We start from the raw sequence: 26,914 nt of genomic DNA, 5'->3' as shown, positions 1-26,914 counted from the left end.
CTTTGTTTTTCTTTTACAGTTGAACGTGAAGACAAAGTTTGGATCCTTAAAAAATGTAGTCAGTGCATAGGAGCAAAGTTTGTGACAGTCTACTATAGTAAGGACCAAATGCTTATCCTCTTACACACGCAGACTTCTGTATGCCAGCAGGGCTTAGGCTTGGAAAATCTTCCTATGATGGGTAGACATATTTGTTTTGACTTTGTAGAAAAAAGTGACGTAAAAAGAGCAGTCCTTTTTTTTATAGGGTTTTCAACCACTCTGGGGAGTTAGAGCCTGAAAGCAGATGAATCAGTGGAAAAACTTACATAGCTGAGAAAGAATATCACACTATTCAAAGCTAGAGGGAGGGGGAGGGAACACACATGTGCTGTAGAAGGGCATGTGTTTGATGCTGGTAAACTATTCACATTAATGCAGCCTTGCTGAGACCTGTGAGGCCTTGCTCCTGTCCTGGGTAAACTTTCCATTCTGTCAGTCAGGGTGGGCTAGGTTATGCGGAGGTAACAAAAAGCCCGCAGTTCTCTGAGGTTTAGCACAAGCGAGTCTTTGTCTCATTCAGGCTGCAACTCTGGTCGGCATTGTTCCTCTCTGGGACCCCAGGTCCACAGAGCAGTTACCATCTGACACACCACAAGCCTCTGTGGCAGAGGGAGAAAGAACCGTGTGTTGGCTTTTGAAGCTCCCACTCAGGGGTGACACGTTTCACTTCTGTTTGCATTTATTGGCCAAAGCAAGTCACGTGGGCTTGCCTAACTCCAAGGGAGGAGGGTGGGGAGTAGGCAATGGTCCTGCCGTGTACCCTAGGGGAGGACCAGATACATTTGAGGGGTAGCAGTGACTACTGCTGCAGAGTTTCTTACAGAGGAGATTCAGGACACAGAGACTCCGGCTTTCTGACCATCTTAATTTTAGGCTCTCACTGCCCTTTGAGGGCTACATAGTCACAGGGAATTTCTGCAGAGGACCAGTGGCCATTCCTGTGAAAAGGACAATAGCATACGAAGAATGACATAGTAAATTTGGTACTTTTTCCTAGAGAGTGAGGAATGGTGATAAGAGTTTTCCTTTAGCTCCAAAGGAATTAGTGACATCTCTTGAATTCCTCTCTGCTCTTTGCTGTAGTGCTCTTGTCATCGTTATGTTATCCACTGTTTACGATTATCCAGTGGGGGTGGAAATGGAAATCAGACTTCTGTATGTACATGTCTAACATAGCACCTTAGTTTCACACCCATAACACAGTGATCAGGAAATCCAGCTCCGACTATTTAGGAACTGTCCTCCCTCCCTCCCTCCCTCCCTCCCTCCCTCCCCTTCCTTCCTTCCTTCCTTCCTTCCTTCCTTCCTTCCTTCCTTCCTTCCTTCCTTCCTTCCTATTAGCCTGAAAATGAGTCACTAGCTATTAGGATTCTAGATGGGAAGCTTTACAGATTTATTAGAGACCAGGAAAGTTCATGTCTGTGTATAAGAATCAGTTATGGATGCTGAAATGCGATCTTTCTCCATTTGTCAAGGAGGAAAATTTGTCTTGCGTTGCTCCAGTTGAACATTTAGAAGTTAGCGCTGTGACTTTAAGTCTCCCTCTTATGAGGAACAGTGTCAGGAGTACTAACAGGTTACATTTAAGTTTGCCACCTGATGCCTTTCTCTGTCAGGGCTCTGCTTGGTTTGAAACACCCCATTATAGCTCTAGCTGGGTACCAGAGGCAATCCCAGTGTTTTGGGGCTGTGAGTCAGAGACTCCTATTTATAGCTGAAATAATGTCAATACTAGCTAAATTAGAAGTATTCCTTCATCTCCTAAGAACTTTTGAAGAGCAACAAAGTGACAATTGAAAAAAAAAAACCCTTAAACTATGTTGAAAGTTTCCTGTCCAAGTGACTCACCACAGCTGGCTTATTTGCTCTGTTCTTGCATAAGCATCAGTGTATAAATAAATCTGATTATGGGACATAGTATATAAACAGAGCGGAAGATAATATTTTCATTAGTAACAGCTATGTTTGGGGCTCAGTTGCTTGTAGCCCTTGGGTGTTTAGAAGCACTTTTCTATTGATGATTTTCCTGCAAAAGAAGCAACTAATTGCGACTTGATTTCTGGATGAAGTTTCTGAAAAGAAAACCCCTCCACACAGGGGAATATTCAAAATAAGGTCTTTAGTCAATGGTCCTTGACTAAAGGACCTGTTTTCCCTCCTTTTTATTTTAATGGAGAGGAAAACCCACTAGCCTCTGAGTAGATGAGTATTAGAGTCTCTCTGCAGAGTTACCTTAATTTAAGCTGTAAGTGTGGAATGTCAGTGTCTTTTAAGTCATAAATTAGCTCACTTTCTGCTGAAAAATTTCCTTACTGCTGTTGACCAATGAATGGCCTCTATGCAAGTTATTCTTCTTGAATGTCTAGACTTCTAATCTAGACGTTAGAGGAAACCTTTGTGTTTTCATCTCTGTACATGGCCAATTCACTGTTCAGTGCATGTTGTCCTAAGGGGGGCAGCGGTTATTAGAATAAATATTAATTTTATTTAGACCTGCCTGTGTCTGATTTTGTGGCAGAATAAATATTAAAGAATCATGCTTTGGTATTGCCAGTGCTTAAAATAGATGTTCAAATAAAACAATGTGAATGAATTAATAGTACATTCCTTTCATGAAAGAATTCCAAAGTAAGAAATATTTGTTACGAAGTAAAAGCTACAGTTGGTAACCACTACCCTTTGTGGATAAGGAACCCCACGTGCGTGGTTTTCACTGTCCAAAGAGGGAAAATACGATGCTAGAGATCTCAGTGTCTAGACCTTGGAAGGGGGTGAGAAGCTGAGACTGTTCACTGTGGGGAGGGGAAGAAAAGTTTGTATAAACCACGCCCTCCTTGAGTCTGGAACTAGTGCTTGTCTAATTTAGCTTAAAAATGATCCAGAAGAAAAACAAGACTGCAAGAACACGAATTCTTTCCCGGAAGATACTGATTCTCAATTGGCAAAGAAGGATCGGTCCAGAAATCTTCGCTAGTGTGTTTTGAATATACTAGTTCATTGTTTGATGCTAACTGTGGGTTAGATTTAGGACAGTCAGGGTTATTTGGTTTACATTTTTTAAGCATTGATTCCACAGGCTATACGTTGGGTTGAGCAATACTGTTTCTATAATTCTTTCTGATTTGCAGACTTGATGGTTAAAGATGCATTAGGAAAAAAAAAAAGAATCTTGCTTTGCAGCAGCAGTCTTAGCAAACCACACTATTAACCCGTATGCCGTATTGGGGAAGGGGTGCTTTGCTCATATGTAACCTCTGATGGGTGGTCATCTGTGTTGCTCACAGGAGCCGAGATCCAAGGAGGGCAGTGACTACTTTGACAGTCGCTCGGATGGGCTGAACGTGGACGTGCAGGGGCCCTCCCAGGCATCTGCATCCCTGTGGTCAGGGGGCTCGGCTCAGATCCTGTCCCACAGAAGCGAATCCGCTCACGCGATCGGCAGCGATCCCCTCCAACAGAACATTTACGAGAATTTCATGCGAGAGCTGGAAATGAGCAGGACCAACACGGAGAACCTCGAAACGTCCACAGAGACCGCCGAATCCAGCAGCGATTCGCTCAGCTCTTTGGAGCAACTGGACCTGCTCTTTGAGAAGGAACAGGGGGTGGTGCGCAAAGCCGGGTGGCTCTTCTTCAAACCCCTCGTCACTCTGCAGAAGGAAAGGAAGCTGGAGCTGGTGGCTCGGAGGAAGTGGAAACAGTACTGGGTGACACTTAAAGGTAAGTGATCGTCACCACCCAGAGAGCCCCTGGGGTCCTTTCCTCCGCTGTCCTCTTTCCTAGGAAGTGTCAGGGAGTGCGGTGTTGACCTGAGTTCACATGAAGGCATCTGATCCAGAATCTACCAGCCTGTTTTCCTACAAATACCTTCTCAAACCTGTATAATATGCCTCACTTAACATTCGTATACATTATTCATTCTCATAAGTAATGATTGAATTTAATAACTATTGCTCATTATTTTATAGGTATTTCTGTACCATTCTTTTAATACTTTTCCTGCATCTGGGGGTGGGAGGGGAGCCCCAAATAAGTTACCAAACATAGTTTAGTTATTTGGAATACAGATCATGAATTTCTGTGCGTGTTCAAAACTCCAAAGAGGTATCCTTCCCAGCTTGTACAACTAAGAATTTCGTCTGCATTATTTGATTTGTGTCACCTCGCCTCTATGAACTGAGAGTCTAATTGTCGTCACCAACAAATGCTTTTGTTTCTTCTTTTTTTGATGCAGAGGAAATAGGAGAAAGCATTTGCTTTGTTAAGATGATAAAGTTTTCTCACAAGCATTTGCCATTTAAAAAATTATAATCGCCTCGCTCATGGTGGATGGATAGATTATTTGAAGTGATCTAAGGCTCTGAGTCAGCATCATGTTGATTTATACAGATGTGAACACAGAGCAGCCCCACAGCCTCCGGCATTTCTTCACAGCTGTCCTGTGACTCTTTGTCAGCGGAACCTGGTGTGGTACGCAAAGTCAAACCTCATTAGCGGCCACCACCCTTCCTTGTCACGGGAGAAGGCAGAAACAGAAATCACGTCTGCACGCAGCGAGTGTGGAAGGCCCGGAGCTGTCTGCGGCGCTCCCCGTATTTAGAAATTGTGAGCCTTGGGGAGCTGGCGTCAATTCATAATTACCCAGAAGCCCCTCTCTGGGCAAGGTGCACCCGCGAAGGCATCTCATCTCCTTTCCCTAGCAAACTGGAGGGTTTATAAAACCCAGGACCCAGCATCCCACACGGATGCAGTCCTCTTTTCCAACTTCTGCATTTGGATCCTTGCGATACCTTGTGGCTGAGGAGGGCAAAGAGCTTACCCAGCTTGGGTGTACTGGAGAGGCGGGGTTTTCTACTGGATGACGGAAGAGATTTGGAAGGTTGGAATTATGGGTCACATCCAGCAAGATAACATTTTGAAGGGATAAGTGATGCTTTAAGGTTTAATAACCAAAGAGCTACCCAAGTACAGGATAGGGAGGTATAGCCGCAAAGTATTCCAAGTGAAAAAGATTTGAGGGTTTGATTTGCAGGCCATTCACAGTGGGTTTCCACTGTGATGAGGCTAAAATGAAAGTAAATATGATTTAAAGAGCACACATGGTTGTTGGCTACATCATTAGAGGTGTCATGTCGTCTGCAGCTCCATCATTCCCCCCTGCCTCTGCCCTGGTCAGAGTTGGCCGTTTCTCTCCTTAGGGGCAGGATATTGCAGGAGACTTGTTCATAAACGAGCCAGTGGGTCTTGTAAAAGTTCCAGCTGAAGAGGGGAGTGAAAAATGTCCCCTCAGGGGAATGAGCGTCTGGAATTGTTTGTGACTCAAAGCCTGAAGCTGCATCCCATTCGTGCGGTATTTAGAATGGGTGCACTGTATTCTAGAATGTGTCATGCATAGGATGTGTCAGTCTTGTAAAAGAGACACTGAATTTATTCTGGTTCATCTGAGGTTGGGATAGGACTAATAAATGGAAGACAAGCTGATTGTGAATTAATGTAAAAAATACAACAGTAAAACAACAAACAAACCCACTGCCTCTTCCTGAGTTCCCTGCTACTGGAGACATTTGTGCAACGCCAGAGTGTTGGAGGCTTCCTGGGGGAAGTTCGGGCAGGGATCACTGAAGTTTGGAAGAGGGTGTCTCCAGGACCCTGTCCTCCATCCTGGCAGCTTCCCCAGGGAACTTCTGGTTGCCGACTTCGGGGCAGGGATGGTCCTGACTTGTTTCTGATGATTGCAAGACCCACAGTCCTTCCTGGGCCCTTGCTGGTTAAACACTTGAAGACCTGTGGATAAAGGGTGCTTTGTAGGGGTAAATGTTATAAAGCACACATCCCTTTGTTTCCTTTGCAGCCAAGGGAAGGCATGGGATAGAGATGTTTTTTTCCCAGCATAACCTTTTCCATGTGGTTTTCTACACCTCTTTCCTCTGGGAATTCAATATGTTGAATTCAACTTTCTTGGCTTAGAATCCAAGTTGTAATATTTGGACTTAACTGTTTCATTTAATCATAGTTAAAAACATATATGTGTATATGTACACACACACACATGTACATTTAAGCAGAATTTTAAAATTATCCTTGGAGTTTCTATGTAACTAAAGTAGAAACAGTGTTTTTCAGAGACAGCGGCTATCAGCCAACCATCTGGTTGCCCACCTACATCGAATGTATAGGTATGCTAAGGGCGCAAATGATTTTTAGGGTTCGGAGGATGTAATAAATTTTTAACAAGGGTAATTCTGCTTTCCATCTGTCTTTTCCAATGAGTGGATTTTCGTGCGGTTCACAGGGGACTTCCTGGGCAGAATAGTTGGCAAGGGGGTGAAAGCTGTCCCTCAAAACAGACAATACATAACCGAGGTCAGGAGGGGTGTTCATAAAGGAAGTTTAAGAAGCTGGTCATTCTGCCTGTGACAGGGAAGGACGGATGAGCGTGGGTTGAGAAGGTGGATTTGAAGGGAGACCGAGACTAATTTCTCTCCTTTCACTGGTGATATTTCTAGTAATACAGCCTCTCCTGCTTCCAGTGCTGTCCTGATCTGTTTCCTCTTTTTGCTTCCACTGACAACTGCCCAGGCTGACACCAGCTCCTGGGGAGGCGGGGGTGGACAGGGCAGGGCTGATGGCCACAGCATTGGGGGGTGGGGTGGGCACAGGAGGCTCTGCTGACGTGGGCGCGCAGCCCCTTTCCATCAGCCTCATTGCCCCCGCGTCAGAGATGCAGATTAAGTTAAACTCGATGTAACAGACTTACGACTGATTTCCTGTTCCTTAAATTCGATAGCAACAGAATTCTGCAAATTGTTTGACATACTGGTCTGGTTCTAAAGCGAAATGGCCTGTTTTGGTTTCACGCTTCCACGGGAGAGCTGCATGCTGTCACGGTGGGGCGTAGGGGGATGTTAGGGTTGGCAGTGTTCTGGCATCTGCCCAAGATTGCGTTCATTTCCTCTAGATGCCGCTATTCAAACCACCGCCCCTGGGAGCTCAGTGTTAGGGGCGCTGGGAAGTGAACATTAACCCTTTGGAAAGAATTGGGAGTTGGGTGGAGCTGGTGCTGCTCTGTTGTCCTTGGGTCCCATGGTCATGGGATGTCGCACAGGCTTTTCCCGATGGAAAGACTTGGGGACTGTTTCTAAGTCCATTCGTGTCTGGAAGAAAAGACAGGCTCAGACCTGCCGCAGTAGCTCTGGCCATAAACCTCTTGCTCCTTTCCCTTGTTCTAAGAGGCTCTCACAGCTTCTGTGTTTGGGTGAGTTTTGATTGTGGGAGGAGAGATCGCTCAGTGCTTCTTGAGATCAGAAGGTACCATGGAGGGAGAAAGTGCTGTCGTGAGCCGGGGTCCTGCGTTTTTGGATCCTGGCTTCTGTGCTATGCTGGGTTCCATTATATAAACTTGTTCGTCCAAATTAAGATCTGTTTTCAAGGGAAGAAGTGAAACTGGTAAGAGTGAGATAGTTTTCAAAACATGTAAACCTTTATGAATGAAGGCTCATAATGTAGTAGGGTAAAGCAGCCATGAAGTGGACCCCATCCATTTACAGTGCAGGGGAAAGCAGGCTACTGCTTCATTAACTGTCAGCGTGAAACGTATTGCGTTGGCCAAAAGGTTCATTTGGGTTTTTCCGTAACATCTTATGGGAAAACCGGAATGAACTTTTCGGCCAGCCCAATATTTTCAAAGCAAGGGATGGTGCCCATATCATGATGGTACCATATCACTTACCAGCACATGAGAAGTGCTCAGAAATGTTGATTGGTTGAAGGTTTTAAGGGATATTCAACAAGTAAACATACTTGTATTTTAGAATTTGCTTAAAAATTACGTCTCATGGGCTTCCCTGGTGGCTCAGTGGTTGAGAGTCCACCTGCCGATGCAGGGGACACGGGTTCGTGCCCCGGTCCGGGAAATTACGTCTCATTAGAAAGCATTCCTATCGAATTATCAAAACAGATTCCTAGTAACTTCTGCCTAGAACATCTTATTAGCTTATTAGGGGAAAGCTATGTGCCTGCAAGTATATGTAGTGGCACTTTAGGGTAATGTTTTAAAATACAGAGACATGTAGCTTCATTTTCCTCTCAGTCTAAATTAGCAAGATGGTAGTAATATTTCCTATCACTGTGAGATAAGAGAATATATTAAAGTTAAGTTATTCTATGTGGCATTTGGAGAATAAACTGGGTACTTTCTCACAAATGGCAAAGTGCCCCAGGAGAACTCGGTTTCTTGTGACCCCACATTTTAAGTGTAGAAGTTCGCTTAGTTAATGAATACGGGGTTTTCTTCTGTCTCCTGCGTTTAGATCTCCTAAGAAGTGTGGTGCTGTGGTTATGAAGGAGGCGCTCTGCAGCCAGGGTGCCTGGGTTTGGATCCTGCTCCACTGCAGTCCAGCTATGGGACCTGCAAAGTGGTGTAAACTCTCAGGCTTTCCATCTGTAAAATGGGACTAATAACTGCGCCTGCCTTCTAAGGCTGCTTTGGGCACCAAATAAGCCAGAGCATGTGAAATACTTAGAAGAATTCCTGACACAGAGTAAGCAACAATAAATGCTTGGTATTGTTATCACCATTATTACCTTTACAAGAAACATCTCATTTTCATCTGGGTTGATGCTAACACAACTAGGCATAATTAGATACCAAAATTCCTTTTGTGATAGTCTCATTCAGTCATTTTCTTTTTTCTTTTCTTTTCTTTTCTCTTTCCTTTCCTTTCCTTTCCTTTCCTTTTTCTTTTCCTTTCTCTTCTGTTCTTTCTGTCTCTCTCTCTCTCTTTGTTTTCCTCCCTCCTTCCCTTCCCCTTCCTTCCTTCCGTCTGTCTGTATCCTTTGCTTCTCATTCCTTTCCTGGATAGATCCTCGGGACATGTGATGAGGACAGTGCTTCTCTCTTTCACAGGATGCACCCTGCTGTTTTATGAGACCTACGGGAAGAATTCCATGGATCAGAGTAGTGCCCCTCGGTGTGCCCTGTTTGCAGAAGACAGCATAGTGCAGGCCGTCCCAGAACATCCTAAGAAGGAAAACGTCTTCTGCCTCAGCAACTCCTTTGGAGATGTCTACCTTTTCCAGGTACTGCCGAACTTTCTTTTTTTTACTTTTTATTAGTTATCTATTTTATACGTATCAGTGTATCCATGTCAATCCCAATCTCCCAGTTCATTCCCCACCACCACCCCTCCCACCACTTTCCCCCCTTGGTGTCCATACGTTTGTTCTCTACATCTGTGTCTCTATTTCTGCCTTGCAAACCGGTTCATCTGTACCATTTCCCTAGATTCCACATACATACGTTAATATACGATATTTGTTTCTCTCTTTTTTTAAAAAAAATAAATTTATTTATTTTTGGCTGCATTGGGTCTTCGTTGCTGCACGTGGGCTTTCTCTAGTTGTGGCGAACGTGGGCTACTCTTCATTGTGGTGCATGGGCTTCTCATTGCGGTGGCTTCTCTTGTTGCAGAGCACGGGCTCTAGGTGCGCGGGCTTTGGTAGTTGTGGCTCACAGGCTCTAGAGCACAGGCTCAGTAGTTGTGGTGCATGGGCTTAGTTGCTCTGCGGCATGTGGGATCTTCTCGGACCAGGGCTCGAACCCGTGTCCCCTGCATTGGTGGGTGGATGCTTAACCACTGCGCCACCAGGGAAGCCCTGTTTTTCTCTTTCTGACTTACTTCACTCTGCATGACAGTCTGTAGATCCAACCATGTCTCTACAAATGACCCAATTTCGTTCCTTTTTATGGCTGAATAATATTCCACTGTATATATGTACCACACCTTCTTTATCCATTCATCTGTCGATGGGCATTTAGGTTGCTTCCATAACCTGGCTATTGTAAATAGAGCTGCAGTGAACATTGGGGTGCATGTGTCTTTTTGAATTATGGTTTTCTCTGGGTATATGCCCAATAGTGGGATTGCTGGGTCATATGGTAATTCTGTTTTTAGTTTTCTTAAGGAACCTCCATACTGTTCTCCATAGTGGCTGTATCAATTTACATTCCCACCAACAGTGCAGGAGGGTTCCCTTTTCTCCACACCCTCTCCAGCATTTGTTGTTTGTAGATTTTCTGATGATGCCCATCTGCTGAGCTTTCTAAATGGAGGGTGGAGGCGATGGCTTGTGTCCTGCTAGGATGAGAAGGACCAGAATTAAGAGGCACAACTTAGCAATTTGAAATAGACTAAAAGCTGTCAGACTTTGGATTAAGGTTTAAGCAAGAAAATTGGCCTCTGCTGACTGCCAGGTGCCACAGGGTCGCTGGAAATGCAGCCATTCATCCAGCGAACGCTTCTTGGATGCCTGCCCCTGAAATGCCAGGCTGTAGCCCCTGGGCTGCCCTTCAGGATACAAAGAGAGAAAAATTACCGTCCTGTTCTGGACTAGTCCGTGATCTAGTGAGTACAAGATCCGAAGTTCCCAGAGTGGAAGTTTTTAAGTGAAAACCCAGAGAAAATGGACAGTAGAGGCTTAAGTTCTTCCCAGGAATCCCAGTGGAAGTGAAGAAGCTTTTTAGGAAAACCCTCATTGACAAATACTATAGGGTCTCATTACCCTGTGGAGGTGGTCTTAGGACGTTAAGATTCAGGTTATCTACTGCTGTGATTCTTAGAATCTTTCTAGCAAAGGCGGGGTCAGGCTGCGCTGTGGGTCCTGGTGCTCTCGTTGAGTCTGCAGTCATCTTGCAACACTTAACTGAACTTCTCTGAGCTTCAGACCCTTCAACCCGTAGGATAATAATAGCTTCTAGGATTGTTTTAAGGGTAAACAGTATGATTAGGCGTGTGTTAAGTGCTAAAGAAATTCTAACTATTATGACTGTTGTTATTATGAATTAACTCCAGAGAAATGGGGGTGAGAGCCAGGAAGTGAAGGGTGCTTCTGAAATGCCTCCGAATCCAAACCCAGTACTGGGTGTAGACACGACGTGAGCTGCAGATTCTATGTGGCTGGAAGCTTCATGGAAACCCTCCTAGGTCCTCGATTCAGGTCTCTGATACACTTGGTCCTGGCTGCCCCCAGGGCCCCTGTAGAACAATATTAGTTGTTTTGGGCCCCTTTGATTCTAGATTCTTTGGAATCTAGAATTGTGTGAAGTGTTTTGGGCAATAGGATTTCCCAGCACTAACCTGGTAAAGGCCCTGGGCCCCTAGCCTTACTGCTGTCCTCCACCTGACCTGACTGAAAAGAGTTTGATTTTCCTTCTTTTAACAGAAAGGTTTGCTTGAACTTTCTGTGGTGCTTTAAAGCAAAGTAACAAACTGGTGTTCATATGAATTGTAGGAAAGGTAAATACATTGGATTAAATCTGCATGGACTTAGGGGGAGGTATGAAATGAATATTTTATTTTGTGATTCAGGATAAATGTCCTTAGTTTTTAAGAAATTTTCCCAGTAATTCCCATTGTACAATCCCCCAGGTCACTGGAGGATTAACCTCGTGGTGTGAACGTGTGTGGTTACTTCTGGGCATCAGGGGAAACTGAACGTGCGTTTCAGCCTGCTTAGAATCATACATCTTTGCCCATTCTGCTTTGTTCAGACCTTCTCTACTGTTTTTAAAATAAAATATTCTTATATGAAAATACTATATGGTCATTGTGTCTGAAGGTACCGAAGAGTAGAAAAAGAAAACCGCTATCCATATTCCCAGTATTCACAGACGACTATTTTAATATTATTGTGTCCTCCCCGAAATGTTCTTTTATCGTTATTTTCCATAATTGAGTCCATACCATAGATGAAATTTCATATCCAGGCTTCACAGTGTAACCATTTAGTCCTAATATTTTCTCATCGTATTAAAATTATGGCGATAAACCGCTTTTTAGAGAGCCGCGTGACGCACGCCGCATGGATATACCCTGGTTTTCTTATTCCTCCCCTCTTGCTGGTGTACACCTTGATTCTGTCAGTAGCTTGTCTTCCCGTTCTATCTGGGGCCATGTGTCACCCTCGATGTTCTCACAGGCCCTCTGGAGTAAAGGAAGCCTGTGGACCTGTGTTGAGTGTGTGTGTTTTTTTTTTTTTTTTTGCGGTATGCGGGCTCTCACTGTTGTGGCCTCTCCCGTTGCGGAGCCCAGGCTCCGGACGCGCAGGCTCAGTGGCCATGGCTCACGGGCCCAGCCGCTCCGCGGACCGGGGCACGAACCCATGTCCCCTGCATTGGCAGGCGGACTCTCAACCACTGCGCCACCAGGGAAGCCCTGAGGGTGTGTTTTTAAAATTAAACAGTTTTTATGAAGCGAAGGTACTTTGGGGTTTTACATATTCAAGCCCAGCCTGCCACTTTGGAGAACACTTTTGTGGTGAAACAATTCCAAATTGCTTTTTTCCCCGTGTTTAGGCCACCAGCCAGACAGATCTGGAGAACTGGGTCACTGCCATCCACTCGGCCTGCGCATCCCTTTTCGCAAAGAAGCACGGCAAAGAGGACACAGTTCGGCTGCTGAAGAACCAGACCAGAAACCTCGTTCAGAAGATAGATATGGACAGCAAGATGAAGAAGATGGCGGAGTTACAGCTGTCCGTGGTGAGCGACCCAAAGAACCGGAAAGCCATAGAAAACCAGGTACAGGTTACTTACACGTGTTTCCTCCCATTGCTTATGTCACTCAGGGCACACTCAGATGGGGGAACCGGTTCCTACACCTCTGCGGGGAGTAGTTTCTGTGGCTTTTTGGTTAATGGCGGCACTTTTGTCATGTGAGGGATGTGATGTGCTTTGCAGCCTTTGGTGGCTGTATATGTGCACTGGGACATTTTGTGACCAAATCTTGTTCCCTCGTGTTGAGTAGCTCCTTGCCTGGATGATCCTCTCATATATTGGCACTTTCGGAACAAAATGTATATGATAAACCTGTTGGAAGATTAGACACATACGATTCTAATACAGAAGATGGCTGTGAAAGAGTAGTTGGGTATAATACAGCTATTCCTGTGTCTGTGGATTAGAAAAAAACGACTAATTTTTTGGTTTGTTTTTTCTGTTTATAACAGATAAGGTGCTAAGGAAGATGCTTTCTTTGGCCTGTCTCCACATTCACATCATAATTAAACAGCTACTTTCTATGCTGTTTGCATTTTAGAGGAGAGGGAGAAGCTTAGTTTCTGTTTTCCTTTACTCAGACAGCCTGAGCACTTACACAAGTGTCGGTGAAATTTCTAGCACCCCTCTCTTCATTCAGTTTCCCTGGGAAACACACTGAGGTAGAGATTTGCATGTGAGGAGTTTTATTAGGACCGTTCTCAGGAGTCAGGGAGTGAGGGAGCGTGATTAAGGAGGGACTCGTTGAATTGTGTTGAGCTGAGCCCACAGGGGGCTTGGGAGCTGGGGTGGCCATTCAGAATTGCTTGCTTCCAGCGAGGCCTGTCGTGTCATGCCATGTCTACTGGTCAAAGCAGCTGCCTTCAGAGGAGGTGGGTCCCCATTCTTGCGCCGTGAGCAGCTAAGGGAAAGAATGCCTCTGTCTTGAAAGGGAGGTCTGGTGGTGCACAACAGTATCCACTACAGTCCCTTCAAAATCAGTGTCAGATGATTTGGGAACTTAAAGAGGGATAGGGCGAAGATGGGTTGGCGTGTTCCTGAATTTTTCATACTTTTTACTTTGTAAATTATTATAGAGAGACCAGGTTCTTTAAAAAAAGTTCCATGGCAATACAACGATTTGGACACCCCATCAGAAAAGAATTTTCCCTGTAGCGTTTGACTTAAATCACAAATCAAACAGTACATTATCAATCTTCTATTTGTGTTTGAATATTTAACCTTGCTTAGAATTTTTTTTTCTGCCTGCATATATATGAAGAACTTAGAATGTATAGAAAGAAATGTCTGGCTGTAAATAAGAAATTGATGAAAGGCATGCATTCAAGTTTTATATTTGTGTTACACTAAGAATTTGGGATTTACCAATTGGCAATAGCAAAATAACCAAGCAATTCCCACCTCTTGCCCCTTCATCAAGTATTTCTACATGATGCACAGTTGAGACAGATCTTCTGCTGACACCTGGATCCATCATTGCCTTCTCCTTTTCTGATCTCCTGTGTCGTCTTTCTCCCTTCCCAATTTTTCCCTCTCGCTTATTTGTCCATCTTCAGATATCGACATACCTAACAGATGCCTATAGCTTCAAAATATAAAAATAATTATAAAATATGGACCCTGTTTCTAAAAAATACATTATTTAGTTAGAAAGCAGGCCTCATAAACATGAAACTAAAGAATATTCTAGAATGGTATAAGTTAGTACCAACTAGCATAGTCATCAGATGCTATGAGGCATCAGGGGTTGAGCTGTGCTGTGATCTAGAGGAGATGGAGGAGACTTCCTGGAAGCATATGGCCTTAAAAAATTGGTAAGAGGTGTGCTGGTATGAAGGCTGATCGAGGCTGGGAGGAGAGTGGGGTGCATGGTAGGACAGCTTGGAGGTATAGTTGACCTTTGAATAACACAAGGATTAGGTGCTCCAACCCTCCAGTGTATCTTATAGTTGGCCCTCTGTATTCAGCCAGCCACGATCGTGTGGTACTGTAGTATGTAGTATTTACTTAAAAAAATCTGCATGTAAGCGGACCCATGCAGTTCAAATCCTTACTGTTCAAGGGTCAACTGTTGGAGTAGCAGTGGTTGCTTGAGGCTCCTGAGCACTTGGGAGCAGAGGTGTGGGCTAAGAAGTGACGAATAGCTGGTGGTTTGGTGGGACAGGTACTGGTGCCGCTTTCTCAGGGTCTTAAAAGTAACCCTGGGATAGGGCTTCCCTGGTGGCGCGGTGGTTGAGAGTCCGCCTGCCGATGCAGGGGACACGGGTTCGTGCCCCGGTCCGGGAAGATCCCACATGCCGCGGAGCGGCTGGGCCCGTGAGCCATGGCCGCTGAGCCTGCGCGTCTGGAGCCTGTGCTCCGCAACGGGAGAGGCCACCACAGTGAGAGGCCCGCGTACTGCAAAAAAATAAAAAAAAATAACCCTGGGATATAAGGTTTATTATAGGCTCTAGATCTAAGGGAGGAATATAGGTTTTTAAGTTGGGACGAAAATCGTGATGAATGCGTTATCTTTGGAAGATTAATCTGGCAGTGGCTTGGCGGTGGTGATGCTGGTGAGGGACAAATTGAAGTAGGGAAAAGTGTTGGGTGGTGGAATGGCCCTGATCTGGATGTGCAGTTATGAAGGCCTGGCCCAGAGTAACACAGCAGAAGTTTAACAGTTTATATGGAAAATGTTTTTCAAGAGTACATCATTTTCTCTAATTTTATAGAATATTAAGGATAGTTTCCTATGCTCCTGAATTTAAACAGAATATGCTATTTATTTCAGGAGTGCCGGCTAACAAACTACAAAATAGTGTTTCCAAGGAACTGAAAGGGAAGTTGAAACTGCCAGGGAGAATAGAGGAAGTGGAAGGGTTTAGGGGGTTTTGACAAGGACACAGCTTCTGGGGACAGACACGTCTCCGCCCTTGGCCTGCTTCTGCCCAGAAGCCTCACCCTGTTCATGTCTGGGAAGGGGGCCAGTCTTGAGACAGGTCCCGACCGCGCAGCTTCCTGTCTGGGGCATGTAGTGATGTGATGCTGTGTCACCTTTACACGACAAATCAAAAAGCTTGAGGAGAAGGAGAAATAGCTTTTCCTGCATTTTCTCTGTACTGCGTCTCCTCTGGGGTCCTGAATTTCCAGGATCCGAAAGTCTGTCATCAGAGATGCAACGCATGGATTCAGGTGCCCCAATTAAAAATTTCATGTTGATTGTAGTGGGAAAAGGTATGGTTTTAACTTTTACTGGCGCTCTAAAATTTAAATTCAAAGTCATACTTTAGTCCAGTGGAGGGGATGCCCAGCTTGGAGTTTTCAGGTCCTTGTGTGTTGTCAAATGTTTAGGTCCAGGGAGAGAAAAGGGAAATTGGGCAAAACTGAGATGCTCCTGGCCTTTTTTTCCACCCCCTCCTTTTTCTTTCTCTCTTTATGGCCACAAGAAGTCCAAGCAAACATTTTTTAAAAATTTAAATTTTCATTAAATGTAACTTTATTTCTTTTTTCATAGTTGGTAAATGCTTAATTTATGATGTTCTCTCTTGGGAGGGGGGAATTACTTTCACATAAATCCCTACACAAATCCAAGGGTCTATGGTGGTCGGTTGGCCTGAAGAGAAGCTTTTCTAAATTAAATTTAATTAATTATTTTAATTTTTTGACTGCGTTGGGATTTTGCTGCTTCGCGCAGGCTTTCTCTAGTTGCAGCGAGCGGAGGCTACTCTTTGTTGCGGTGCGTGGGCTTCTCATTGCGGTGGCTTCTCTTGTTTTGGAACACGGGCTGTAGGCATGCAGGCTTCAGTTGTTGTGGCATGTGGGCTCAGTAGTTGTGGCTCACAGGCTCTAGAGCGCAGGCTCAGTAGTCGTGGTGCACAGGCTTAGTTGCTTCTCAGCACGTGGGATCTTCCCGGACCAGGGCTCAAACCCGTGCCCCCTGCACTGGCAGGAAGATTCTCAAGCACTGTGCCACCAGGGAAGTACCAAGAGAAGCTTTTTTAAAGAAAGGGTAATTATTACTAGTGGCCCATTATGCATTCTTTGACAGAATCATTACATCAGTTATTTTAAGCACACTGTCCTAATACTGCTGTTTTTTTCATTTCACTTCTCCCCTCCCCCCTCCCCCTTGATCTCACCCCTTCCCCTACTCCCCGCCCCTGCACACATTCACCTTCTCATATTACACTTCTGAATGTCTGGTAAGAAACAATTTGGGTTGATCTTTAGACATTCCACCTGAAAATATTCTCCTTACCATATTGGCAGTTGTTAAGGTTGTAATTTATCTATGTTTTCCCAGAAGACTTGCGGTGGGTAACATGAGTTATATTTGCTATACCCACTGTCTTTAACTTTTGCCAGATGGTTGTGAAGAGAGCTGTTTGCTCTTTACTTGCAGACACAGAGAGTATGAAGCATTAAGGGGGGAAACAAGCACATGCTTAGAATTGCTTTTATGAGATGGTTTTGGACTAGGACTCTGTGATGCTACAAAGGCAAAGGTATTTACCAATCAAGATCAGTAAGAACCTGATCTCCTACATATCCCATAAGTATATAGTTTTCTCCAAAGTACTGAGCTGTGCTTTATCCAGTTACCATTTAAAAATCTCAACTTCACTGTATTTTATTTTACATAATAGAAAATATTTATTTACATAGCGCTTTGCCCCAGAGATCCCCAGAAACTCAGATATAGTCACTTACAGCCTTGTAACAGCTGAACTGAGAGTGCATGTTACCTCACGTGAGAGGAAAGTCTCTGGAACAGGTTTTCTTGGAAGTGCCCAGGCAGAGGAGTTCCTTGTCAACGCCCTTTCCAGATAAAAAGACACTATCACAGTAGTAACGGCTGAGTTTCATACCGCTGTGTGTAGACATGCTTTGCCTAAAAGCGGCCATCGTACGGGCTTGTCCCTGGGCGGCGACTCTGGGACAGGATGATGCAACTTGCATTTGGGCATATCCAACGTGGAGCAGACCGTCCACATGTTGGATTCCTTTTGAAGTCCTGAGGGAGAAAGAGCTGTAAATTAAGTCCAGTTAGTACTTTCCTTTCCTTCCCGTTTGTTATTTTAAACAAGTGAACAAGGACAAAACCTCCCCGCCCTTGGGCGGGTCTTGGCCTCCGGCCAGCCGTCTGCCCTCCCCATCCCGATTCTCTGGGCCTTTCTCACTTCCCGGGGTTAGTGAGGCTGAGAGGGAGGCAGGGAGGTGGTATCTTGGGAGGAGCAAACTGGCAGCGGGTGGGTTTGGGACTGGCTGGGTTCTGTGAACCACCGCAGGCTTCAGTTTCAATATTCAAGTTTGAAAATCATAACGAGGAGGGATTGAACTTAGACCATCGGAGACTGCGGTGAAGGGAAAGAAAATGAACAAAGCCTCGAGGAAGATGTGATTGAGAGGCGTGGGGGAAGCCATTTGGGCAATAAAGCATCGGAGGGTTTTCGAGAAGCGGGTTTGAGGGAGACAAGGCCAGATTACGGAGGAGCTGGGCCAGGACAAGCCTTCCTTCCGCAGGCCGCAGGGACCTGGTGGACGGGCTGGGGGCAGGAGATTAACATTCAGTCTAGTTCAGCGAACGTTTACTAAGTGCAGGCTCTGGGCCAGGTGAGGGTGCAGACTGGGAATTCAAAGATGCTGTCTTTGCCCTCAGGGTGCTCGCAGTCTAGCAGAGTGACAGACAGCTGAGCATATAATTTCAACATAATAGAATGAATTCAGAGCAGATGATATTCCAGAGTGTTGTGGAAGACACACGTGAAGTTTAGCCTCCTGTGTAGTCATGGAGGACTTCCTGGAGGAGGGATGCCTGCATTGCTTCTTAAAGAATGAGGAGTTAATCAGGAGAAGAATGGAGAAGGAAATTCCAGGCAGGGGGTCAGCACGAGCCAAGGCAGAGCACTCTGAAATGCTGTGGTCACCCTGGCAGTTTGAATTTTCAGCACACGGTATGCAGGTGCTGAGAGATGAGGGGTGTAAGCAGGACTGTCTTCTCTCTTCCCTGTAAGGCTGCAGAGGCTGCCGGTTTTGCCCTTCCTCAGATGCCTCTTCTGCACAAGGTCAGAGAGGTTTGCATCTAAAAAGCAAATCTGACCATGGGATTGCCAGGATTAAAAATCCCCCAGTGGACCCCATTGCTTACAAGATAAAGTCCCTGACAACCTCACCCCACCTCGACCTTTAGCTACAACACCAAACTTCCTGTGGGTTCCACTTCTCTCTTTGGGTTTTCCCTCAGGCAGAGAGGACCCATGTAGACCACACATGCAAACTTCCCTATCCCACCTGCCTCTGTCATCAGGCTCACCCCTGCTTGTCTGTGATGAAGGATTTAGCTCCTCCAAGGAGCTGCCCATGACCCCCTTTCCCACCTCGCCATCAGGCACCTTTCTATATTCCCATAATTCTCAGGGTCTCTCTTTATCTCACGCATTGTTGTGTAGTTATCCCTTTGCGTATAAGGTCGCTCCTAGTATGAAATAAGAGCTCCCAAAGGGTGGGTGACTTTCTCCCCATCTGTTTCTCTGGTACTTGGTTCCAGGTTCTGTCTCCTTTCCTCTTCCCTGGGCTGGTCCCCACCCCAGCCCCTCACCAGCTCCTGGCTACTTTCCTTCAGGCTTCACTCCTTCATTTCCCAAGGAACATCCTCTCTTCTTCTCTCCGTCCTCATGGTTTCTGAGTCTACTTCTCAAGGCTCCTATCTCAGGCCAGGATCCTGTATGATTCTACAGTAACTCCGTGCGGACCACTTGTCTGTGTCACCCACCTGATGGATGAGTGGTTAGATGCTGGGAGAGGTGAGGGAAATGGTCCAATGTCACACAGCTGTCAGGTGGCAGAGCATAAACACGGATCTGTGCTCCTAACCAAATCAGGCCTCTCAGTGAGACTTTAGTGAGTCAGACTGTGCTTCACTTGCTAAGGAACCATGGATGAATGGTTTTGTGTAAAGTAGAAATTAATCCTTAATTTACGTATTTTCATAACTTGGGTTTTTCAGCTTGATTTGATGGGAAATGTATTTATTATGAATGCACTCGGTGAGTGGATTTCCTAGCATGTGAATTATATCTCAAAGGGAAGAACAAAACAAAACTGATTTTCTAAACCTGTGGCTGGTTATTCTAACTACGGGCGAACTTCAGTGTCTTCTGTGTCACTAGCTGGGTTCTTCTGCGGAGGTGGGTGTTAGTGCTTGGAAAATATTGCATGGGAGTTTTCCAACTTACTCTGCCAGAAAGGAAAAATGAATTATCTTTTAGGACCAACCTAGAAATGGACAAATGGCCAAATACTGTGATCGAATGACTAAACGGCAGAAAATATTTTTCTAGGAGTTTTGGGTGTGGTAGGAATGTACTTGTCATCTTTTTTATGTATCACTTATTCAACTGTTATTTTTAGCATGAGCCTTCATCTCCTTCCTCTCCCACTTTCCAGAGCAGACCGTAGCCTTTCTGAGCTCATTAAATAAATATAGCTATATTAGCAATAAAGAGGAAACTTTTGCATTGCATTTGTGTCAGTGCTTAAAAATGGGAGTTTTCCTCAATTTTTTGTTGATAATTTTTCTTTTACAAATGAAAGATAATGAAAACTTCCTTTGCGTGACTTGTCTTCATTCATGTTATTTTTGTGTTTTGTGCACAGGTATTAAAGAAATGAAAGCTCAAGTCCCATAGAAGTTGAATTTTGATTTTCATGTCCTGATGAAATAAATGTCTGGGGCAATTATCAGTACTTGTGGGATGTAGGAAAAAGGGGGGAAAAACAGTCTTGGGTTAAAGGAATTGATCTGGGGCATTTTCATTTTTGATCATATTAGGAAAAAATCTCCAGAAATTCCCTGATAAGTGTGAGGTTGGATAATATTGCTATTTTGGTGACGATGGTTGAAATTTACTGCGGTGGTATGTGTCATAGATACAAAACTGTCTTCTATTTGTCCCTTTCATTTAAGGAAAATGTATCCGTATCTCATCTTTTGAGGGATAAAGGGATAAAAATAAAATGTCTTTCCTTTTAGTTAACATTAATTTGGGGCTGAACTTGAAGATCAAAGCTGGTAGGAAATTGAGAGGCAAGATTGTTCACCCAAATGAGAGTGTGGGTAGTCTTACATCTTCTCTGTAGAACACCTGGGGATTTGTGGGTAGAAATGCAGTTGACAATCAGATGAAGATTTAACTGCAAGTTGCTAAGTAATTACTGGATAGTGCATGATACCCACCTTGTGAGCAAGAGGACCAGGGGCTCAGGGGCTGCGTTCTAAGTGCTCGATAGAAGCTTGTTTCTGCATGTTGCTCCCATCAGGATCAGCTTTGGGCCTTGGCCAACCTGGAGGGGCCGGCTTATTGTGTGGCCCTGGTGAAGTCACTTTCCTCCCTGGGCCTCAGTATTCTCTGCTGAGAAATGAGGGTGTGGTGACCCTAACTCCCTTGCAAGCTCATTGCCTGTGTCCACAGACTTCCCCAGTATTACAAGGTCTGTACTGAGCTCGTGGGTCTGGCCTTTGTACTTCTCTCTTCCCTCTAAGTAACCCAAGCACCTGCATCCACTGGACTTTTTACCTGCATATTCTCCCGCATCCTTCTCTACAACTTTGGTGAGTCCGTGGATAGAAAAATCAAATATTTCATTGTTTCTTATCCAACCACAGATCCTCATTTGAACACGCTCTCCGATTCTCTCCGTAAAGGACCATGACCTTAAAAGTAAGATAAATATTGTCTTTAAATATGGACTAGCTGTGTGACTAAGGATGGCTTACTCTGCCACAGAGCTCTGTGGGATGAAGGATGTATTAGTCAGGGTTCTCCAGAGAAACAGAACCAACAGGACCTGTGAAAAATATATTTGTAAAGAGATTTATTATAAGGAGTTGGCTCCTGTGATTACAGAGATGGGCAGGCCCCAAGATCTGCAGTGAGTCGGCCAGCTACAGACCCAGGACAGCGGGTGGTGTGGTTTGCACCTGAACACTGGCAGGCTGGAGACCCAGGATGGGCCAGTATTTCAGTTCCAGTCAAAAGGCAGGAAAAAGGCCGATATCCCAGTTTGAAGGACCATTGGGCAAGAGGAATTCTTCCTTGCTTGGGGAGGGTCAGACTCTTTGTTCTAGCCAGGCCTTCAACTTACTGGATGAGGCCCACCCACCTGAGGGACGGCAGTCTGCTTTATTCTATATACCCATTTAAATGTTAATCCCATCCCAAACACTCATAGAAACAGTCGGATTAGTGTTGGGCCACACATCTGGGCACCCCGTGGCTCAGTCAAGATAAGGACAGGACGCATCATTGAAACGGAGAAGTCATAAAGTCCATTCTCATTTGCATTTTCTACTAAGTTCAGATTAAAAAATTCCTCTCCAGTGTGCAGTACTGATTGAGATACCAGTTCTCTTGAAACATAATCACATATATTAACAAACTTCTTGATCTTTGTAAGGTCTGCTTTGGGCTTTTGGGGTCTCCCGGTCCCTTCTTTCTTTCAACAAACCTAAGCATCTGAATTCATTTTCTTCCTATGAACTTACCTGCATTTTGTCCCGGGTTTTGGGTAGAGGTCTAGGTGTGCTGAAGATGATAAAGTGTTTCTGGCAAAATTTGAAGATTCCCTGTGTATGGTTTAGGATGGAACTGTCTTTTCCTTCCAGTGGTGCTTTGCTGTGTAGTCATTTAAATACATTCAATGATGCCTTTAAAAATCTTTGTAAACCGCAGAAGTCAGTGAAAATATGAGAGATTGTCATCTTCCCTGATCTGTAGTGATTGGCATGGACCTGGGTTTTATTTTATTTGGTATTTTGTCTTTTTATTCCTCTGTGGATGGCATGGGCTCCTTTATTGTCTGGTATCCAATGCCTCACTGTTTTTCTTTCCTTTCATATCCCACCTACCCCTCCCCAGAACCCCTAGAAAGCATCTCATAAGCTGTTTCACGTGGAGTTATAGATGAGGGATAAGCTTGAATACACTACCCAACCTAGAAATACCTGCATATTATTAGAAGACAGAAGAATGCGTCTAAGTTGTGGATGTTCAGGTGTCAGCTACCGAAGATATTTGTGAGACAGAACTGGGAGTATAGTGTTGCCGGGACTTAGCGCTCCTGCTATGTGTAGTTTATGGTTACAGAATCGCCATCCATTACTTCTGGAATCTAGAACACTGTAACGTGGCAAGACCACGGAGAGATTTGCAGTTCAATTGGAACTGCCGTGGTAGTCTAGAACAGCCATCCTCTCTCAGGCTGGCACCAGAGTTGTTGGAGGTGCTTTTGAAGTGTCAGCTTTTCTGGGCCTCATGCCTAATGAGTGGACTCCTCAGGCAGTGGAGCTGGGCATTTTTCACTTGGAAAAGCCAGCAGCTCATTCTGGTATTGATTCAAGGCTGACGTGAGTGGGCTGTTACATCACTAACAAGGTCACACGGCGTCTTAAATGAAGTTAAACTGGAAATTGGGATTTTTCAGTGCACTCTGGGACTTTTGTTTTGCAGACAGACTATGACAGATCAACAAATTATTTGTTTAGACCTTGTAGCCATCATTTTTTTTTTTTTTTGGCGGTACGCAGGCCTCTCACTGTTGTGGCCTCTCCCGTTGTGGAGCACAGGCTCTGGACGCGCAGGCCCAGCGGCCATGGCTCAGGGGCCCAGCCGCTCCACGGCATGTGGGATCTTCCCAGACCAGGGCACGAACCCGTGTCCCCTGCATTGGCAGGCAGACTCTTAACCACGGCGCCACCAGGGAAGCCCCATCATATTTCTTTTATGTGGAAAAGTTGTGCAGTGACCTTCCTAAGAAATGGATACAGAGAACTTGGAGGGGGTCTAGGGAGCACCCAGAATTTGTCCTGCTTTTCCCTGGGCAGAGGCTGAGGGGACCATAGTGTTAAATGTCAGAGAGCCTTCAAAATATCATTTGTCCAGGATTACGGGTTGACCTGGAAAGTGTACCGTGAAAGGTTAGGATCTGTTTGGGTGCTAAACTTGGCAAAGCTAGAGATGCAGTTGTTGCAAATGAAATGACACAATTCTTGTACTGAATCGTTGTAAGCCTTCACTACAGACCTTCTCTTGAATTTCGAGATTGCTCTGAATACCATTTGAAGCCCTGCTTTCTGTTCTGTTCTGAATCCCTACGTTGGCAACTTACTAGGGCCTTTCTTCACCTATTCGTTTATGTTTAAGTGAAGGTAATACTTAACACAGAACATACTTTGACATTCTTGGAAGAAGGGAGAGAGTGGCCCCCAGAGTTTATACTTCTTTACCAACTCATGACTTAAGTTTTGAAGAATACGTAGAAATTTCTGTCGTGTAAATAATTTTATGTGTCTTAATAAAGATGTATAGATGGTGATTCTTCTCTAATACACTTAAAATAGGAGTAAAAGCTCTGTTTGTCCTTCTGCCTGCAGTTCATCTGCTTGTTATTTTAAGTGATTCTCAGAATGTACAGAAATGTGCAGCTACTTGCCTCCATTCAGCCAGCATCTGTTTGTGTGCAGACCGGTTAATCTGATTAAGATTAGAGGCTGTGAATGTAAATGAGACAAAGTGAAATAACTGACTTTCAGTGGTGCATCCTGCCCTAAGTCAGCCCGGTTTTCAGCGCTAGAGCTCTCCAGAGGCCATGGCACGGCACCGTATTGGGACCGCCGGCTTTGTTTTGTCTTTGGCCATCCTGATGAAGTACAGTGCGGTCCGACCCCATGTGTTTGGGCAGGAGGGCTTGAGATGGGGTGAGCAGGGAAGGCTCATTTCAACCGTGCAGCACCAGCTGAAATGACTTTTTCCTTAAAGTTTGTGAAAGGGGTCACGTTTTCAATTTGACCCACGAGCACTTCTCATTTTTATTTAAATTAGTCCTATTCTTGCTTAAACAGATCCAGCAGTGGGAGCAGAACCTGGAGAAATTTCACATGGATCTGTTCAGGATGCGCTGCTATCTGGCCAGCCTGCAAGGCGGGGAGTTGCCGAACCCCAAGAGCCTCCTTGCTGCTGCCAGCCGCCCCTCCAAGCTGGCCCTGGGCCGGTTGGGCGTCTTGTCAGTTTCCTCTTTCCACGCTCTGGTGAGTTTCCAGGAAGGCTGTTCAGCGGCGTGAAGGGGGAGCGCTGCGGATGCTCACCTTTCTCCAGCTTGTTGACATTCTGCACTGCTGTGACTTAAGCCAATAACTGACCAGGGCCACCCAGGGGCCAGGCGCCGGGGGAGGGATGATTGGCGTCCTGCTACCAAGTCCCAGCATCCCAGCTTCTTTGCTGCCCATTCTCGGAATCCAACTCCTAATACACAGTTATTAAATATTCACATCTGCGTCTGCCCTTCTGTCTGTCCCACCTCGTACAGTCAGGAAGGTGGAATCCCCGAGGAGTAGCAACAATGGTGTGAAGAGTTAAAGGGCTGACGGAAGGTTGTTTGATCTGTTCTCCCGAGAGCCCCACTGGGTTTTCTGAAATCGCTCCTGTGCAGGTGGCTTCTGTGGATAGTACTAGCTCAGCGTGGGTGGGGTGTGGGGGGGTGGCGGGTGGTCCGAGGGCTGTTGTGCTGACCCTGCCGTCCACCCCGAAGAGATGTGAATGTTGTAACTAGACGTGTTTATCCAGATAAGGGACATCTCTGTGGTGGATGCGGTCCTGGTATGTCAGACCTGCAGCAGTTTTGGGGGCTGCTCAGAACACATTTATAGCAGGCAGGGCTTTACTCCTGTTCTAGGGCAATGGTTAATTCTCTCTGTCATCTAAATAATGGCGTCTTAAGATTTTTCTAAATTGTTTTGAATTAGGTATGTTCTAGAGATGACTCTGCTCTCCGGAAAAGGACACTCTCACTGACCCAGCGAGGAAGACACAAGAAGGGCTTATTTTCTTCATTAAAAGGGCTGGACACGCTCGCAAGAAAAGGAAAGGAGAAAAGACCGTCTGTAACTCAGGTGAGTTTGCCAGCATGGGAGGGACAGCAGACCTAGCGGGAAATCCTTGATATGCCATAAATCATAAATGTTCATCCCCCTTCAGAATGAGATAAAAGTTCCTTCAAAGGGATGCAGTCTTAGCATGGATTTTTTCTCAAATGGAAACACACAAGTTGCTCAGTCTCTTTTTGGCACTCCCAAAGAGGCATTCACACCTTGCTCACATCTGCAGCGCATGGTAACCCAAAAATAAGAATCATCAGAAAAGAAACCTTTAGAAGTAATTGTCATAGATTTTATATTAAAGAAAAAAAAGGAAGAAAGTGCTGATACATGCTCCCACGTGGATGAACCTTGAAAACATGATGCTAAGTGAAAGAAGCTAAACACAAAAGGCCACAGGTTTTATAACTCCATTTACGTTAAAAGTCCAGGATAGGCACATCCATAGAGACAGAAAGTAACTAGTGATGGCCAAGGGCTGGGGGGAGGGGCGCGTAGGGAATGACTGCCAATGGATATGGGGTTTCTTTGGGGAGTGATAAAAAATATTCTGGAATTAGACGGTAGTGATGATTGTAGAACTTTGTAAATGTACTAAAAAAAAAAAGCCCCAAAACCAACATGTAAAATTAATAATAGAGTAGCAGCAACTAAATTCTATGGATGGTGCCAGAGGCTTTGCGGACTTCATCTTTATGACACAAAGTAGGCGTTTTGTCATCACATTTTACATATGAGGAGCCTGAGACCCGGAGAGGTTGAGTCACTTCCTTTCCCCGGATGTTCACGCAGCAGCCGAGAGGCAGGGCTGGGACTTGGTCTACCTGGATGCTGCAACACTGGGCCATTGCTGCTGCTTAGTTTTCTGGAGGAAAGGCGGCTCTTTCAACATTTTGTCAAGTTAAAAATAGCCCGAGTGGGCTTCCCTGGTGGCGCAGTGGTTGAGAATCCGCCTGCCGATGCAGGGGACACGGGTTCGTGCCCCGGTCCGGGAAGATCCCACATGCCGCGGAGCGGCTGGGCCCGTGAGCCATGGCCGCTGAGCCTGTGCGTCCGGAGCCTGTGCTCCGCAGCGGGAGAGGCCACAACAGTGAGAGGCCCGCGTACCGCAAAAAAAAAAAAAAAAAAAAAGCCTGAGTGCTTATTGTTGAAATGTGGCCCAAGGACAGTGAATTGTTTTCAGAACATTTTGAACACTCATATCTGAAGTATTTCCTAATGCTGTTAATACAGTATATGATAATGATTTTTATGTTGCTGAGTGATATGTTTTAGGATTATTATTTTTTGAAAGACTGTTGAAAAGGTGAGCTATCACAAAATGATCTGATCATTTAAGTGAGTTGGGAAGTGAGTTGTGATGAAGTTTAAGGAAGTTCTTGTTTTTACTTCTGACGGGTTGCTGT

The 26,914-nt window shown here is 45.1% G+C and overlaps 1 protein-coding gene across 1 annotated transcript in view; it reads left to right on the top strand.

Moving 5' to 3' along the window:
- TIAM2 (TIAM Rac1 associated GEF 2) overlaps positions 1–26,914 on the top strand; it is a 232,152-nt gene that overhangs the window by 124,636 nt on the left and 80,602 nt on the right. Inside the window, exons 5-9 of the mRNA XM_060167248.1 lie at positions 3,327–3,762; positions 8,948–9,120; positions 12,395–12,619; positions 24,477–24,662; positions 25,377–25,523. Coding sequence (XP_060023231.1) covers positions 3,327–3,762; positions 8,948–9,120; positions 12,395–12,619; positions 24,477–24,662; positions 25,377–25,523 — 1,167 coding nt within the window. The remainder of the gene's footprint in view (positions 1–3,326; positions 3,763–8,947; positions 9,121–12,394; positions 12,620–24,476; positions 24,663–25,376; positions 25,524–26,914) is intronic.

The sequence above is a fragment of the Lagenorhynchus albirostris genome, chromosome 12 (genome assembly GCF_949774975.1).
Source record: "Lagenorhynchus albirostris chromosome 12, mLagAlb1.1, whole genome shotgun sequence".
In the NCBI taxonomy this organism is placed as follows: Eukaryota; Metazoa; Chordata; class Mammalia; order Artiodactyla; family Delphinidae; genus Lagenorhynchus; species Lagenorhynchus albirostris.
This window is presented reverse-complemented; position numbering and strand designations above follow the sequence as displayed.